Source organism: Nestor notabilis, unplaced genomic scaffold (assembly GCF_000696875.1).
Source record: "Nestor notabilis isolate BGI_N333 unplaced genomic scaffold, ASM69687v1 scaffold7058, whole genome shotgun sequence".
In the NCBI taxonomy this organism is placed as follows: Eukaryota; Metazoa; Chordata; class Aves; order Psittaciformes; family Psittacidae; genus Nestor; species Nestor notabilis.
In genome coordinates, this window is record NW_009939537.1 from 1 (window position 1) to 17980 (window position 17980).

Genomic DNA, 17980 nt, shown 5'->3' on the forward strand with positions numbered 1-17980 from the left:
GGCGGGTGGGTCCGCAGGGCCTCGTAACAGCAAAGCTGAAAGGTCAAAGCCGGCGTCTCCGGAAAGGTTCGGGAGTTGTTTTTCTCCCTTGTCATCTCACTTATTTCTAGTGAAATCACACCGCAGTGTAACTGTCCGCAGTGCTGGTCTGGTTATGCCGGAGTGGGGAAAAAACGTGGGTCCCTCAGCAGCTACCGGCAGAATTCCGCCTGTAGAGTGCCCGCTCCCTGAGCACCGGGACACGCTCTGTGGTGCGAACGCAGCCGCGCACACACACCGAGGTTCTTCGGCTGTCACACGGCTGATTTCCCCCTGGTAAAGCACTGACTGAACATCAGATGCGATTACAAAGCACCGCAAGATTCCAAACCTCGCGCAGCAGCTCGGTCACGGCACAGCAGGCGCCCCTGCTGCAGGAGGGCTTGTACCCGGCTCCTGCGAACACGGGCTGCTCCTGGGGCTGAGTGTGCGTGTGAAGTGTCAGAGCCTCATCCCGCACATGGACAGGAAAGGTGAGAACGCACCGGGGCCTGGTAAGGACAGGAACGGGCCCCCATGGACTACCAGGAAATAGCCGCCTTTCCCGTGTGTAATAGGCACAAGTGTCTCGGGCGCAGCCTACCTGGATGCTGCTATCACTTGTGCAGGGCTGCAACACAGCTTATGCACCCCTTTGCTACCTGGTTACATGTTGTCCACTTCTAAGTCTGAGTAAGGATTTCCTTGGTGTTCATACCCTTGTCCGTACTTAAGAAGCTATGGAAGAACAAATCAAATACGAAATAAACCATGGCACAAATTCATCTTGAATTACTTTATTTTTCACAATAATAAAAAATAAATTAGTCATAAACAAAAATAGTTAACATTTTTTCATCAAAGAGAAAAAGTATACAATATGAAAAGGATGCTGTACAGTTCTGGTTCAGGTGCATTGCCATGGATACATATTCCTGAACGAGTCAGAAAGCAATTTGCATATATTCTCCCCCTTTAATTCACTCAAGGAACTGGCTAATCAGAAAGTTTAGAAAATTGTATTATGGATTTACAGTATGACATATATACAAAAATATATATGTAATACCTGTGCTATAAAATTCCCTAAAAAGCTGGGTTAGTATAATGAAAAAGCTGGACGAAATTTGAATCATATATGTAAATAAATACATATTAGGTCCCTTTTAATAAAAAATCTGCCTATTCTAAATATTTGAAATATTTTGGTGCAGTGGCTTGTTCCGTAGACACAGCTCAGAATTACATATTTCCCATAGACATCTTGTATTTACAAATAACAACAAAATAAGTTATAATAAAGTATATCCTTCTGCCAAAATCAATTATGAGGGTCAAGTAGAAAATTTTATACATATTTAAAAAGTTAGGGTTTCTTTTGTCTCCAATCTTTCCTGATCCTCTGTGTAGATCCTGAGTGACTGTGATGGGACTTCAAAAGTTTGTACGTACCCAACCCCTGCCAAGGCCACTGGTCTTGAGAGACCAAACACAGCACGGACAAAACAGTTCAGAGCAAGCAGCAATGAGAGCTGTTGCTGGAAGGTCAATGATTGCTCAGAATTAAGCTCCCCTCCTCTCCAGATATAGTGATAGTTACCTATAACCCATTATAGTAAATGGGGATATGGAAGACTGGGAACTCACATTCTTCAGAACTTTTGGTTGCTGAAAGCTGAGAAGCAGAGCTGAGTTCGGGCCTCGTGTGAGTTCCCTTAAATGGAATTCTCCCCCTTTCACCAGGTCTGAATGTCACCCATACTGAGATACCACAGTGATGACAAGTTTGCTTGAAAATATACTGAAAATGCTTAGTGGGTGATTTTTCATTTCGGATATAGAAATAATTATTTTACTCCTTTTTCTAAATAAACAGCTAAGGTATCCCCCACAAACATATTCTGTAAGCTTAGGAATAAAGGAACTTTACTTTCAGTGTTCCAAATTTCATGTTTTGTGTGTTCCAATTACAGACATGCACATAAATTACCTGCCTAACACAGAATAGCTCTTAAGAAGCCAGAGACATTAAGTGTCTTAAGAAAACCAGGTAGACACACACTTTTTCCTTCTTGAAGACAGCAATTCTCTTTTTTTATGAAATAAATGTTCAAATGAAGAGCCACTACATACTTCAATAGCTGTGCAATCACAGGTCATTGCACAGGAATGAATTCAGTAGGTACTTTAATACGGTGAGTTTAAAACTAGCCAGTATGGACACATACACACAAAAAAAACCCTACAAAACCAAAAACAGATCGCTGGACTGGCAGGAATATAGTACTTTTAAATAGCTGGCCCTAGTTCCAATACGGATTCTTATCAAACAAATGGCCTGTTTAGTAATTCTGAACAAATTGAATATTGTCATCCAAAGGATGAAGGGATTTAAGTGAATTGAGAGGAACAGGAGAACACTCGTGGGTGTTAAAGGGAGACGGGTTGGGATGAGGATGAAGAAAAGCAAAGCCCTGGAAAGCACATTTTACTACTTATGGTGGTATAGATACAAAGAGTGGAAGCAAAGTATTTCCTTCAGGAAGGCATAACCTCCCCTTTTCTAGCCATAAGCTGTTTCCAGCGTCTGCCTCCTTCAGTGGCACCTTCTAGGACTCGGACAAAAGCAAAGTTAGTAGCAAGCTCCTGGCAATACTGCTGCCCCATGTGGTCTTCTGTTCTGTGAGTTTCACAGGGCTATACTGCCCAATTTTATCAAACCTATGAACAAGTAACCTAACATCCTCTGCAACACATTGGGGTTTTTTCTGTATAAAAGGACCAAACTCTGAACTGCACCACACTGTCATAAAACTGGGATTTAACCAACAACATTAAACACTGCTTTATTCATACCCGAAGTTCTCCATTTGCTGAAGTATTGGGGGAAAAGAAAAAAAAAAAAAGAAAAGAAAATAGATTACGTGTGTAATGAGGAAGATACTAGTTCCCTGTGCAGGGATACTGAGGTAGTCCTGCATCGCATCACTGGGCAAACACTACAGCTGGACTTCCAGGCTAGCAGGCTTCCATGAACAAGTCTCCGGCAGTGATCTCCCCAGCACTCAACTGCCTGCTAACAACCTCATCCCTAATTCAGAGCCGTGGGGACTGAAGGTCAGAGACATTAAAGCAGGTACTAACGATCTCATTGCTGGCCATGTCAGACAAAGGGTCATTCCCACAGGAGCAACCCCTCATGCTTCCACACCATCAGTTTTCTCAGCTAGTCAGAAGAAGGGAGAACTCCATGAATTCAGTGCTGCTAGTAAGAGCTTGCAAACTTGGCATCCAATTGCTATATACAAGCAATTCTGCCTACATATGTTTGGATGTGACATTGTGCAGGAGCTAGCAAACCCTGATGGACCCTTGGTAACTTGATAAACAACTGTCCAGCAGTCCTTAATTCCAGAAGGAGAGTGCTTTGGAACACAGAGCCTGCTCTGGATGGAGCGGATTTTGGCCAGCTGCATGTCTGCAAGACACAAAAGCTGTATGCGGATTTACCCCTATAAGCAGTTAAACTACTTAGACTCTTTAAATCAGCAATCTACAGCAGTCTTCCTACACTTACTCTGGTGTTACTGGATTGTGTAAGGTGAAAATCTTTAAGGCAAGGAAGCATTTTTTTCCACCATTCTGTGGGATTTTGATGGTGTTAAAATGTCAGAAAAAGAAATTAAAGCGTTCAAGCTCAAAAGCCTCCATCATCCCCTACTTATATTGGTTTTATACCCGCTCTAAGTCTACTTACTGCATTCATTAAGTCCAGCTCTGATTTACAATGAAAGTAAAATCAGGCCCTCTGCAGGCATCATCCCAACTCGGTGCACTGCTCTATTAAAATAAACAGTTGCTATAATCACATTTTCAAAAGTGCATTTTGTGTGATGGTGAAATCTTATGTAGCACTTTCTTTGTACATAACATTACTACATAAAAGTGCTGAAAGGAAGGATTCATTAGTTCATTTAGCAGGAACAACTACTTTGATTATGCTGACATACAAGATGATAAATGATTAAGTTCTGCAAGATTCTGCAGTTTCCTTATTATCTGATGTTTAATTAGGTGACACAATCTTACTTTTGTTTTATCTGATACATCTGAAAACTGTCCCTTTACTAAAAAGTACAGTTTGTACAACCATATCTCACTGCATTCAATTCACAAAGCTGTATACATTAGATGTAATGCAGGATTACAGTGATATGTGTATGTTTATATTCTTTGATATTTAACTCCCATGAACTCTGTTCACTTTAGGGGCACCTTAATGGAGCCTACAAGATGATCATCTTTGTAAAATAACCTAATGGCTAATTTCAGAGCAAAATAACATACTTTATAAAAGACCAGGATCACCTGTCTGAGTGGCTGTCCCACAGCCAAAAGTGTGCGCCCTCAGATTATGGTCTGTGAACTGATTGCAAACCTGATTTCCTCTCTGCATTTCATTCACCTTGTGGTTTCCAGAAAGCCTTTTTATGGGAGAGGTATTTCCCTCAAGCTCACAGGATGCACTTCCTTGGGACAAAAGAGACAACAGCAAACATTACATACTGTATGTCAAGATTTGCTGCAATGAGATATCCAGATGAAAATCTGTATTTACAAACACTGGATTCCAGAGCTGTTATACTGCACTTTCTCTGTATCATTCTTTGGTCGAGAATCTAAGGAATATAAAATGATCACAGACCTGTAAGTTATTTTTATGGGTAAATCTTTATAATACAAGGGAATATGACTGTGAAAGATTCATGAACCAAATGAAAGGTTTTCTAATTCTAATTTCTGTTTCTAACAGCTTTATATCAATTAATTACAGTGAAAAAGCCCAGATCAAGGTGCACAGAAACAGCCAATGACATTATTGGTTTCTAGTCACAAAGAGTAACTATCCATTTTGGGGGAAACACTTCTTCATTTCACTTAGTCAAACAATAGTAGTTCATTATGTCCTCAATATATTTTTTACCAGTGACCGAATCAAAAAAATCTAAGCTCTGTCTCCATTCTCTCTTCTACATCCTCTCCACCAAGTCAGTAAGAAGAAAGGAATACACAGTGAGGCGCAAACACGGCTCTTCAGCAGTAGCAGGACACTTAATCACTGTTGTATCATATCACTGGGAGTGACTTAGCATTAAAATGTTTTTTGAACTCAGACAATAGACACCTTAGAAATAGATGCATAGCTGGGTTATCACCAATTTACAAGCAATATGCTGTAATAAACAGCTGAATAAGCAGAGGTGTTTGTTTTATCCTTCAGCCTTATTTACGCATTTGAAAGACCTCTCAGGTAAAGAGAATGTGCAGATAATGCAAAACATTGCACACTCAGTTGGCTTTCAGCAAGTCCCAGCGCTGACTACTGTAATTGCAGAATTGAAAAATCACCAATTCAGCTCTAAGTCTGGAGCCATTCTTAAGCCGTAGAAAAGGAGTGATAGGAGTAGATCTGCAGGATGGAACATTGACTAAAAAAAGACAAGTATGTTGTAGATCAGAATCTGAAGAATGTCAGTAGCTAAGATCTTTTTACAGATATTCAGCTACTACACTCCTGCTGCCTGGTACCAAAAGTTACAGATTACTATAAAGCACAGAGGCCTGCATCCTTTGGTGGTTGTTTCAGAAACTGGTGACATATCTAGACTAGGTCTAGACAAGTACTTTGGTATGGTAGTTGTTAAGCAGTAGTGCAGAGATGAGACATTAGGCAAGGTACCAGTTCACTGAAACAACTGTTCTACAGGAAGAAGACCTTGCCAAAGGAAACAGTTACCTTTATTATAGCAGCAAAAGCTCTTCAACTTTCTGGTAAATCTGTCTCACTGACAGCTGCAGTTGTTAAAGACTTAAAGGGTCTAGTGGTACTCTGGTAGGTAGTGTAGTTTAAAATCCATACAAAATTAGAAAAGTATAACTTCAAGAGTTTATGAATTAAATATGAAGGCACTTCTTGGCAGTCAAGAGTGTATATGTATTTGCTGCCTGAGGACAGGAAGTTACTTATAAGTACAACTGAGAGAGCTTAACAGTGATTCTAATTTATTATGAATGGACCGAAGTAATTAAAAATATATGTTAGAGTTCTAAGAAACTGATGGTAAATGGATCTTCAAGGGTCTGGTTCTTTGTGAAGTAATTTTTCTCATGTGTATTTTTCACTGGTTTAGTCACCTAATTTAAGGCAGTCCCAATGCCAAGGAAGAGTGAACACTCTGAAAATAACGCAGCAGCTGTATCCATACTGGTCAAATATCTCCAGTAATTGCCTGTGACTGATCTAGTTTTCATTAATTTCACAATACTAAGGCTGGTATATTCTTTAAATAATTAGTTACCTGATGAGCAGGTGCAAAGAATAGTATCATTAAAAATCAATGCTTTAAAAAGGTTGTGGGTTTTAAAAACATTTTTAAAAAAGATAATTGCACAATAACTGTAACTGAAAGGATGTGAAATTTAACCATAGTCTTGATGTACTCAGCAATATAAAACCCATCTCTAAGAAGCTAAAACCTGCTGTAGTCAAACAGTAACACTGTTCAAGCGCCATCTGAAGACTGAGATTGCCGCTTTGAGTAGAAGAGTATTTGTTATCTACGTCCTAGAAACCCAGATTGTCTGTTTGCCACACGTGTACAGGATGCACAACAGGCTGTTTTGTAATAGGTGTAGACACAGAGCCGGGCCTGAACCACCACATTGCAATTGTAGTATTTATCTTTGCAGTTCTCATCTGTGGAGAAAAAGGAAGAGATAAGAAACTAAAAAAAGCAATATTAGAGCAACAAATAGCCACCCCCCTACTTTTTGCCATGTGAAATCCCTTGCACCTATATTTAAACATTCATTGTCAGGTTAAGATAGGCTACCAATGCAAATTAGTTAGATTATTCAAGATTTTCTACGTTTAATACAAAGATACATAAAACTGTGGAAAATATGTACCTATCCCAATTTTTCCTGTTGTAGGGGTTTAGGGGAGTGTGTGTGTGGCTGGTTTTTGGTATACCTTTTTTTTAATATAGTTATCTTAACTTATTAACTTAAATAACTCTCAACTGAAGATTATTATAGAATGTGTTTCTAAACACTTGCATCTTCCTTTCCCTAGTCATCCTTGTTACTATTAAAATCAAATCTGTATCAGTTGATTGACTAATTCCAATGCCAAATTATGTGTAGGTGTGCATTTACCTTACATAAAAGAAAATTGCTTAATTGCCCTTAATGTTTTAGTTTAATGTTATCGGCTCTTATAGAACCTGCTACAAAATGCAGTATATTGTACACAATCCTTTTTCTGTTTTAAAGACTCTGACAAAAGAAACCTTTGAGAATGCAAGGACGCTGCATAAAAACACCCTCGACATCCTATTTTCACAGAAGCAGATTTCTCACATTCTCAGCAACTTTAAATGTAAGCCAGCTTCTTACATGTTACAAGAAAGAAGTTTTTAATTGGAAATTAAAGCCTGCTTTTTTTTACACCATAGAAAAGAGCTGTATTTTATGCAAAAATAAAGCCCTGAACTTGAAGAAAATACACTCCACCAGCTCTGCAAGACTATTAAATATTTTCTCCACTAGATGGAGTTGCATATTTAAACCAGAAGCTTCCTCTTCCTTACCTATTTCAGGGATACAATCTTGTGTGTTACATGGTTCTTTTTCTTCAGGTTTAAGCTGTGGATCACACTGAGTACTGGCTGTCATGTCATCTGACAGACATCGTACCTCTCGAACCCGAAATCCTCCTTCACAGGATTTGGAACACTGAAATACAAAAGCTGAAGTTCATGAAGGCCATACGAGATGTGCTAGTACAGAAATAACATAACGGGAACCTTGAAGCCAGACCCAGGTATCACTGCAGCCTTTTATCAACCTCATCACTTCTGGTGGTTTGGGTTGTTTGGCTTTTTACCTAACTATGTAATCCTTAACACACAGGTGCAATTTTGTTAAAGGTTCAAAAACATTTATGATCACAGGGGCAACAACCGGACCAGTAAATGTGGTAGACACTGAGCAACTGGAAGCATGCTATAATATTCCCTTTCTGAAATACTTAGCTTCTTGCTTCTCAAATTAGTCTTGTTCTACTTTAGTTATTTATACATATGTCTCAAATCTACTTTTTCCACAGTGTTCACATTTCTTACTTTAAGAACTTGCTGAACTGAACTTTACCACTTGACTGTACTACCCTCCACTGCCATTTTGCCTCTATTTATGTAGAATCAGGAATAATCTGAATTGCCTTTTTTTCTAGCACTTGATTATTTTTCACTTCTTGCAGCACAACAATTTTACTAAGCATTATGGGTTTCTCTGAATTTCTAAAGAAAATATTTCTGTGCTGCTGAAGCCAGAGACTTTTGTACTTGCTTGTCATGCTATTTTTAAAGCCAATTATTACACATTTCTACCCATACTGAAACAAATCCCCTGTTGATTTCAAGAATTTTGCCTCATTGAGGTGTTTAAGATTTGGCTTACTGTCCAGTTTGACCTAAATGCTCACAAACTCAATTAAACCTGGGTCATTTGTAGTGATTAAAACCTTAATAGGCCCAAACTAGTAAGAATGTTTTCTTTCTGACCTTTTTGGCTAATTATTCAGTTTCCTAACATTGCAAAAACAACTAATCACTGTCATAAAATCAATTAGTGTACCAAACTAACTAAAATACCCTCAATAATATATTCTCAAATTGCTCTTTCATCTTTAAGTACAACCTTTCCCCACTTTAGAAAAGACATAGCTCTGTGGTGGCAGTAACTGAATGCTTGCAGTTTTTTATATAATGACTCGTTACATGCCTGTATAGAATATTGTAATTATCCCACATCTAGCAATAGGAACTACAGTTCAGGTCTGTAGAGATCTTAAGCACTTAAAATAGAACCAAAACAGAATTTAGATGTTAGATACAAAACACTGTACACAAACCCCAGCACTCTGTGTTAGCCAGTCATTTAATCTCCATGATTGAGAGGCCACGCCATTTATCCTAGGTCATATGAAGAGTCTGCTGAAGATACGAAGTGGACCGTTTCAAAACCTAATAGAGAGGATTTGAACCAGCTGTTCTGCTCACAGCTAACTCCATAATCCTTTCTCTTCAGGTCTAACAGTAAGAAATACCACATACACTGGTGGTAACAGTAATGATATCAGAAGAAGAATTGAAAAACATACAAATATGATCTTGTAAAACCTCTGTTAGCATAGGTATTTGTTCCTACAGTGAAGATGGTCACAAAGGCTTAGACCTTTAAGGATTTTTAGACACCATTTCTTATGAAGTAGGCACTTAAACAGTAACTAGGGATCTCTAAATACCTATAAGATTCTGAGTCATAGCATCTCATGTCTTCTGTGCCTGCCAAAGAGAGCAGATATTCTCACTTTTAGAAGGAATCTATCTGCTGCCTTCTATGGATGCAGATGGCTGTGTCACTTGTGGCTAGACACCTGCAGGTTCACATTTGAAAATAGGTTTGCTAATGGATTTGCTAGGGGGAAGTTATTTAATCTGACCTAACAGCTCAGTGAAGAATCCAAACAATTTCCAGCAACATCAGAGAAGATAGTTAAATCTCATGGCTTTATTATGAGCCTAACTTGGATACTGTTTTTAAATAAAAATCTGTATCTCCAATAAGGAAGAAAAACCAGGATTCCCTTCAGCTGATTTATTTTGTTAAAACTTTTTTGCTTTTAATGTTGCCAGTAGTCAAATAATTGAGCATTTAGTAAAAGGGAAAATCAAAATGACTTCTCTCTTTCACGTCATATGGATGAAGTATTTCCAAAGGTTCCTGACTAAGGGAACTCAAACTGAAGACATCTGAGGTGCTTCCACGCTTCAGAGCTGACATTCTGAATTCGATTTAAAGCTCAAAGAAGGGTGTAAGTTAATGCATTATATATGTCACATAAGTAGTTTTCACACCATTTTTCATTCTAAGATGACAATGGACTTCCTGATTTTCATTTAAGAGAAAAATGTTGGGGTTTTTTGGGTAAAAATCCAATAAGCTTTGTCAGGTATAGGAAATGATAGGAAGATAGATGAAACCAAAGGATTTTGTGGCGCTGGCAAACGTAGCAGTTCCACTTCCAGGGGAAACTGAAGATACATGAGGCTTTACAGTAAGTTTTCTCTCGATGTTCTAACTAGTACAGTGAAGAGTTTACAGTAAAATATTACGGTATAAGTGACTTCAAAAACTGAATACAAAGCTCATTCTTTTATTAAATATTCTCTAATTTTAATGAAACTAGAGGTCTGAAAAGAACTTTAGTGTGCTACAGTCTCATTAAAGAGCAAACCAACTTTACAAAACAGGAAGATTCTTGGAAGAAGAGATCAGTGATGAAAAGATTAGTGTCTCCTTCTGCTGAAGATATTTTCTAACTTTCCTAAGCTTGCTTCGCTGGTTGCTAAAGAGTATGCTTTCTTTTTAGTATCCTTCCTGTGCAAGATTAAGGCAATTTCATGATCAACAGTTTATTCAAATGGCATTCCCTTTTAATATACATGGAAAAAGATGTATCAAACAAAATTAGATTTAGAAAAGCATGACAGACTTACCGTGCTCCATTCTGTATGAAACCACTTAGATCCACATGGTTTGAGGTAGCAGGATTGCTGGCTGGGAGGCTTTTCCAAATATGAACATTCATAGGGGTTCAAAACATCGAAATTACCTTCAGTTTTCCTAACACAAACGACTTCTCTCTGTTGAGTTCCACTGCCACATTCTGTAGAGCACTGTATCAGAGAATGAAAAAAAGTGGTGGAAATTGTTATCCTACTTACGCCCTCCAACTTGTGTCAAAGAAGTAATGTGTTTCTCCACATTGTTTGTTTCTGAAATAAAACAACACGCACACATACACTTGCATTTTAAATCAATATTCCAACAGGAATATTTGTAAAGTTTTGTTTATTCCCTGTTCTTGGGCACATACCTAGACACTAACATCCAAAATCCTTTTCCTTATTATATGTTCTTTCCTCAGTAAAATGGACTTAACTATATCTTTCCTTCCATCATTGGCATATGTATGACTTGAAAAGAAATGGAGAGGATAAAATATTCCTTAAGTTCCTGTGGTAGGATTTTAGTCTCTCAGATCCAGAAGAGCAGCCTAGATAAACCTTGGGTTATTATTATTTGTATGTAGTACTAACACAGTAGCCAGCAATGCCAGTTAGGAACCAGGGCAAACATGTGCTGAAGGATATAGTAATGACTTAATTCATCAAGTGACTCCTGACTGCAGGTGTGTCAGGTATTACTTACTTAATTTTTCATTGTTACAGTGGTTAAAACTGTACTTCTGTGGATTTTTATCCCACATGGTACCACAGACTCAAAACATATTTCTCATCATTTTTATGAAGAAGACACAAAACTCTAAGTGTGCTTTGGAGAAACCTAGAAGTGTAGTTTTACCTGTAGCTACAAGAAGAAACTGGTATTTATCTTTTCTAACAGAAAGGAAAGTATAACTTACTTTCTCCATAAACACTGTTACTGCTTCTTGCTGAAGCAGGATTAAATGCACTGCGCTGAGGGTTAGAAGGTTAGAAGGCTGGAGCACAGTTTTGGAGGTTTACAAATCCCCACATTCTGTGTGGTTTTTAGAAAATACCTTGATCTGTCAGGGTGTCCCTTTCATATTTGCAAGTATCTCTGTGTCGCAGTGTTGGTTGCTCTTCTGAAAAGCAAATTTGACTCAGGTGGACTCTTATTGTCCATTTAAAGGTTAAATACATACTACTGTTCCTGGCACTTGCAAAAAGGTTTTTAGAAGATGATTTCAGCAACATACTGCTTTCTATGTTGCATAAAGGACTATGATTTTAAAGGCTTTTTCTAGTCTAAACCAATAAAATGTTATTAAAAGTGGGGATTTTGTTTATATTTTGGTTGGAACTTATGACCCCTTTACTAGATACTCACAAAAACCTTGAGCTGAGTGAAGAAGCTAGAGATGAACACACCAAATAAATTCTAAATAGGAAATAATGTAACTGCACTTTCTTTAACACTGAAAATCTCTTTCAGTGTTTTAATGTTACTGCTCTCTTTTAATGGTTCCTCCAAAAGACAATACCATAACATTCAGCCTTAGCGCTAGAGGAGCAGAATATGGAAGGTCATCCACCAATGCTCTCTCCTGCTCTGGTCTACTTGACTGTCTGCTTTCATTTTGGTAGTTAGAAGTCAGGATTTGGCTGGTAGAATAGATGTTTTCAGATACTTGTTTCAGACAACATACAGCAAAGGCTTTGTACCCTTGCTACGCATCAAACAATTCAATCTCATGCAAAGAAGGGTATAAGTTAGCTTAAAAAAAGAGGATATTGTAAAGGACAGTTTGTTCAGTTCTGGGCCTCTCACTACAAGAAAGACATGGAGGTGCTGGAGCAAGTCCAGAAAAGGGCAACAAAGCTGGTGAACAGTCTGGAGAGTAAGTCTTGCAAGGAACGCCTGAGGGAACTGGAGGGGTTTAGTCTGGAGAAGAGAAGGCTCAGGGGGACCTTATTGCTCTCTACAACTACCTGAAAGGAGGTTGTAGTGAGGGTTGGTCTCTTCTCTCAATTAACAAGTGACAGGACAAGAGGTAATGGCCTCAAGCTGTGGATATAAGGAAAAATCTCTTCACAGAGAGGGTGCTCAGGCATTGGAACAGGCTGCCCAGGGCAGTGGTGGAGTCACTGTCCCTGAAAGTGTTCCCAAACCATGCAGATGTGGCCCTCAATGACATGGCTTAGTGGTGGTCTTGGTAGTCCTGAGGTTATGGTTGGACTTGATGATCTTAAAGGTCTTTTCCAACCTAGTTGATTCTATGATTCTATGACAGAAACTTTCCTATTCAGACCAGAATGTGAGAGTTAATATGACCTTATTGAATGCTTCTCTCTGTGGTAGCAAGAAAGCATACAAAGTTCCTATTCACCTACACTGAATGTAAGTAAAATGGCCTTTTACTGCAAGTAAAAAGGCCCAGATTTTATCTGTTACTAGAACTGCAGCTAGGTATGTTTTAAATCTGAATTTTTTCTTACTCTTATACAAGTAATTATCACTTACACTTGAAAGCATTAGCATTGTAGTATCCCTGTAATCTCTATCTCAGCTGTATCAGTTTAATTTCCAACTCCTTATTACCTGGAAGGATCTTGGAGCATGAAATGCAGTGAGTTAACAGCACAGCCGAGAGACTTTTCCCTGACAGCTTCTGAAATGCCTTTGATCCTGACAGCAGAAATATTTATTTAGAATGAGAAGAACTATTAGGTGTGGACTGAGGGAAGAATTTACCTTGAGAAAAGAGCATCAGGATACTGGCTACTAACCAAATTTTGTTCTCTTTACCTATTATAATGAATTTCAGTACAACAATACTAAAGGTAACTTTTGGTTTGGCCACTGCTTTTTGTCTTATTTAAATTTTGGAAGTTCTCTAGATTGATCAATTAGATAGAAAGATAGATAGATAGCCCTGCAGGTATGCATAATCACAAAGGCTCTAGTTTGAAAGGTGCAAATCTGTTGCCCTAGTGTTCACCTGAATTTTAACAGAAAGCAGCTTTCTGTTATCTTTCGTTTTATAAATACTCTGAGTCAGTAGATGAGACATAAAAATAAAGATACAGAGGAAGAGAAGAACAAAATCTTAGTTTCATCAAAGTAAAAAAACAGGAAGTGCTGAAAAGTATTGAATATTAACTCAGCAAAATACAGAAAAGAAATAAATGAGTATTCCACAGAGGTGTAGAAATACACATCTTCACGGCACAGAAACATTTTTTAACTTAAGATACTATCAGAAAACAAAGACGTATGTTAAAGCTCACCTGTGTCCAGCCCCCAGCAAACCACTCCACTTTACCAGCACAGGGTCCATTATTACAGGGAGTTGTTTCAGAAGGTCTGTTATTGCCACAGCCTTCCAGAGGCAAGCTGCTGACATGGTTCGTCATGCAAACCACTGAACGTGTACGGACCCCATCACCACATTCTGCAGAACACTGGGGAGCAAAAGACAGAACGCGTTCACTAGTCCATCCTCCACGGGGCACAATGAAATGAGAAGCAACAATCACAAAAAGTAAATTAATTTATGCAAGGTCACTTATTTTTACTTTTATGTGAGCTGTAGCAAATATCTTACAGTTTCATGCTTCTGAATACACCACAAGTAGTACCTGTCCTTTATAGTCACAACTGAAAGAAACTAAAGGATTAGAAAAGAAATAATTTTTTTAGAGCTTTTTATTAGATTTCTTACTTTTTCTTCCTTCTTCCTGTCTGTAAATTCTTTCAGTTTTCATTTTACTTGTCTTTTTGCACACCGATTAATAGATATGAGAAGGAATAATGCCAATAAGCAACTTTCAAACAGCAGTCATATTTTGGTTCTATGAGTTTCTCCTCTGATGTTCAAGCTGCCATCCAGGTGAACTCTTAGAATGGTTAAAAGGATGAGGAAGAAGACTGGGTACTATGTCACTGGATAGTGCATCCTGGATCTTTTCCATATAATGAGTTTACAGAGTATGAGAGCTCAAAAAAGTAGAAAAATAGGACATTTTTTTACAGGTGTTTTCAAAAGACTCTGGTAAATCCTCAGCAAAGAACCGTAACTACCACAAATTATTGCACAACCAGTTTCAAATGTAAGTTGAATAAATATCAGTAAATATCAGTTTTAGCAGAAGAGGTGGCTGTAGAAGTTTATGTGAATTCAATGTTGCTTTCTAATGATATGATTTCCCAGTAACTAACATTCAGATTTTAAAATGCATTTGGCATTTCATGTCCAGACCATTAAAATAAAGAAAAACCCATGTGCAGCTTACTGAAAGATATGTATATAATTACATTGGATCAATTAGAATTATATTACACATGTAAAGAAAACCACTGATAAGTATCAAGTATATAGGAGAAAAAGATGCATTTGATTGACATTTCAGATTTTATTTCTAATATACATTGTAATTAGTTAAGAGAAACTGTGTATTACTTCTGCAATGGAAAGTATATTCCTTTTGAATTAATGTAACTTGGTAATTGAACATTTTTAAAGAGTTTATTGAATAAAAGTAAGAATAATTCCAAGAATTGGTATAACAAATCACAGCTTGATTTGGCTCCCATTGGTAACAACGTAAGGGTTCACATCCAGTAGTTCAACTACAGAAGAGCAGATGCCATGATAGCACCACTATTAGTAATGGGATGAACCAACGCAGTCGTTCATCTTCCTCCAAAGAGAGAGAGACCAGTGACTGAATGTACAATTCCTTGCAAACTACCCTTTACTCACTGGCACTGAAAAACACTGGTTGTGTGAAACCTGTTGTCATGTTATAGTTACTCCACAGATACAGTACTGAAAAACATTTTTTCCTATCAGCAAGTTGGTTGCTTTCCCAAGAAGTTCAAATGGAAGGGAAAAGCTTTACTGAAACAGGATCTCTAGAAGACTAAGAAAGTGACTCAACTTTTAATAAGTTATTTTTTTAACAAACAAAATACCCATTTACCTTCTCAGAAAACCAATTTGATAGCTAAGGGGATCTTTTCCAAGAGAACTGGCAAAATCTTGAAAATACAAGAATGATGTAAATTGTGCTAGTAGAGAACATTTTCCTCAACACGTAAACTAAACCTAAACTAAATCCATTTCAAACAGCCCACTCCTAGATAAAGTGACTGTTTAACTGAGCCCCATACAATGGCTACCTTTCAAACCCACTGTACAGAAATAAATGTTGTGGCTGTTCGTATTTTATCTTTGGCAAGTATGTTCAGTTACATTATGCACAGACAACTATGCATGTACTCTGCAAACACTTTTTGTATTTCTAAGTAATTTTCAATTGACAATCTAATTTGCTTTTCTACTTTGCAAACCAGAGCTAGGAACAAGTTTAGTCTATAAAGTCATCCAGAAAATCTCCACAGTCTTATGTTTTAAATGATCATGCATGAATTAGGCTTCCATATCAAATAACAAAGGAAATACCAAATGGGAAGGTATAGGGTTGTCCCACCCTCTGCTGCAAGATTTTACTACAGATTAAGTACCCTCAAAGGATTTACAAAGCAAACTTAAACCTGAATGTTTCTGCATTAAGTATTTGGGTTTTCATGGGTTTTTCTTCCTTTCAGTAAAAATGTCCCATGTGAAAGCCATGATTTCCAAAGCCCAAGGCAGGGAGTAGGGAGCGTTTGGATAATGAATCCTCTCTGTTTGGTTTTCACAACTGACACACCCCTACTTTCAATTTTGTGCCATTGATTTGTTGCATTAATACAGAGTAAATGCTATAACCTCACATCGTACCACATGAGGAACTTTCACAAGCTGCAACTTCTCTATTCTGGTCCTATTATTAAAGATATTCTGTTTCACTGTCTTGTTTTAACTGGCAGAAATTCTTCAGAAACCTTAGTCTGTGGAACACCCTCCCTAGTTTTAAGGAGTCTGCCACTTCTCCTCTTCCTGAGATCCTTCCCTTGTAAGTTCAGTTTCAGAAGATTTCCATTCCCATTAAAAACTGAAAATCATTGAAAAATCCCAAACCCAACAACTAACCCAGTGCTCTGATAGTTGTCAGGAAACAACTTTAACAGCAGTCCAGAAAATAAGGCTAGTTCCTGCAAATGTGGAAAACTTCAAGTGGAAACCTGAATTTTTGTCACAGCCACAGGCCATGGTAGAGCAAATAAACCCCTTTAACCGTGCCAGTTCCCTTTCACTAATGTGCCAGCCCTACTCATTACCTTCAATTGGGGCAACAGACCACAAGAAAGAGGCAACAGGAAATCTAGCAGAACTCGAGACCTTTCAGGTCCCAGCATCATTGCTAGCCTTAATCAGATTTTCAAATAAAACCCAATTGAGTTGAGTTCAAGTAAAACATCCCCATTTGTGCAGGATTTCCGTCTGCCACACTTTAACCTTCATCATCTTAATTATTCCCCACAAGACAATAAAGTTTCCTATGAATCATCTTCCCGCTGTTAACGTACCACAAAAAATAAAAACACAGACTTATGTTTGAAATACATTTATGAAACTCCTCAGAATTGTTTGATCTGCCCTGAGAAAATCCCTTTCAGAAGGGATTTTAGAAGAATTATGTAACCTGTTTTGCCAATAATAAACTAAGAACTGTATTTCAGAAACTCACTTCTGCTGCAGTTCCAAGACTGGGGCAGATTTGCAAAGGACATAAAACGACTGACAGCAGCGGGAGAGGGGAAGCAGGGCTAGTCACAAATATCCTTGTGTATTATTTATTGTCAAAGCACTTTCTGATACCTGGATTTCAATTATTTGCCTCTAGAGTGCACCTAAGCATACAACGGGTGCTGGATCAGAAGTCAAACTGTCCTGGTATTTTGTCTAGCAGATCCATGGTATCCCTCCAAGGTGACGAAGTTTTGAAATATGGTCTTACAATTTTTGGACACTTCAGCTGGATCATGACTGCTTCTACATATGCACTGTTCCTTTCTTTGTATGTAGTTGGTAACACTGTGTCATGGTTTAAGCCCAGCCAGTAACTCAGAACCACACAGCTGCTTGCTCATTCCCCCTCTTCTTCCTCCCCACTCCTGGAGGGATGGGGAGGAGAATCAAAAGAATGTAACTCCCACAGGTTGAGATAACAGCACTCCAGTAACTAAGGTATAATACAAACCACTACTGCTACCAATAATAATGATAAGAGGAATAACAAGGGAAAAGGACACAACCGCTCACCCCCCGCCGACCGATACCCAGCCCGACCCGAGCAGCGATCTGGCCTTCCGGGTAACTCCCCCCAGTTTATATACTGGGTATGACGTGCTGTGGTATGGAATAGCCCTTTGGCCAGTTTGGGTCAGGTGTCCTGCC

The 17980-nt window shown here is 38.3% G+C and overlaps 1 protein-coding gene across 1 annotated transcript; it reads right to left on the minus strand.

Moving 5' to 3' along the window:
• Positions 1–6509: 6509 nt before the first annotated feature.
• Positions 6510–14091, minus strand: LOC104409903 (thrombospondin type-1 domain-containing protein 4-like). Its single transcript, XM_010019921.1, has 4 exons — positions 13923–14091; positions 10644–10823; positions 7671–7815; positions 6510–6775 (listed from the first exon to the last, which is right to left on the minus strand). Exons 1-4 carry the CDS (start codon positions 14046–14048, stop codon positions 6633–6635), a joined length of 594 nt encoding a protein of 197 aa, XP_010018223.1. The 5' UTR covers positions 14049–14091; the 3' UTR covers positions 6510–6632.
• Between the last annotated feature and the right edge of the window lie 3889 nt (positions 14092–17980).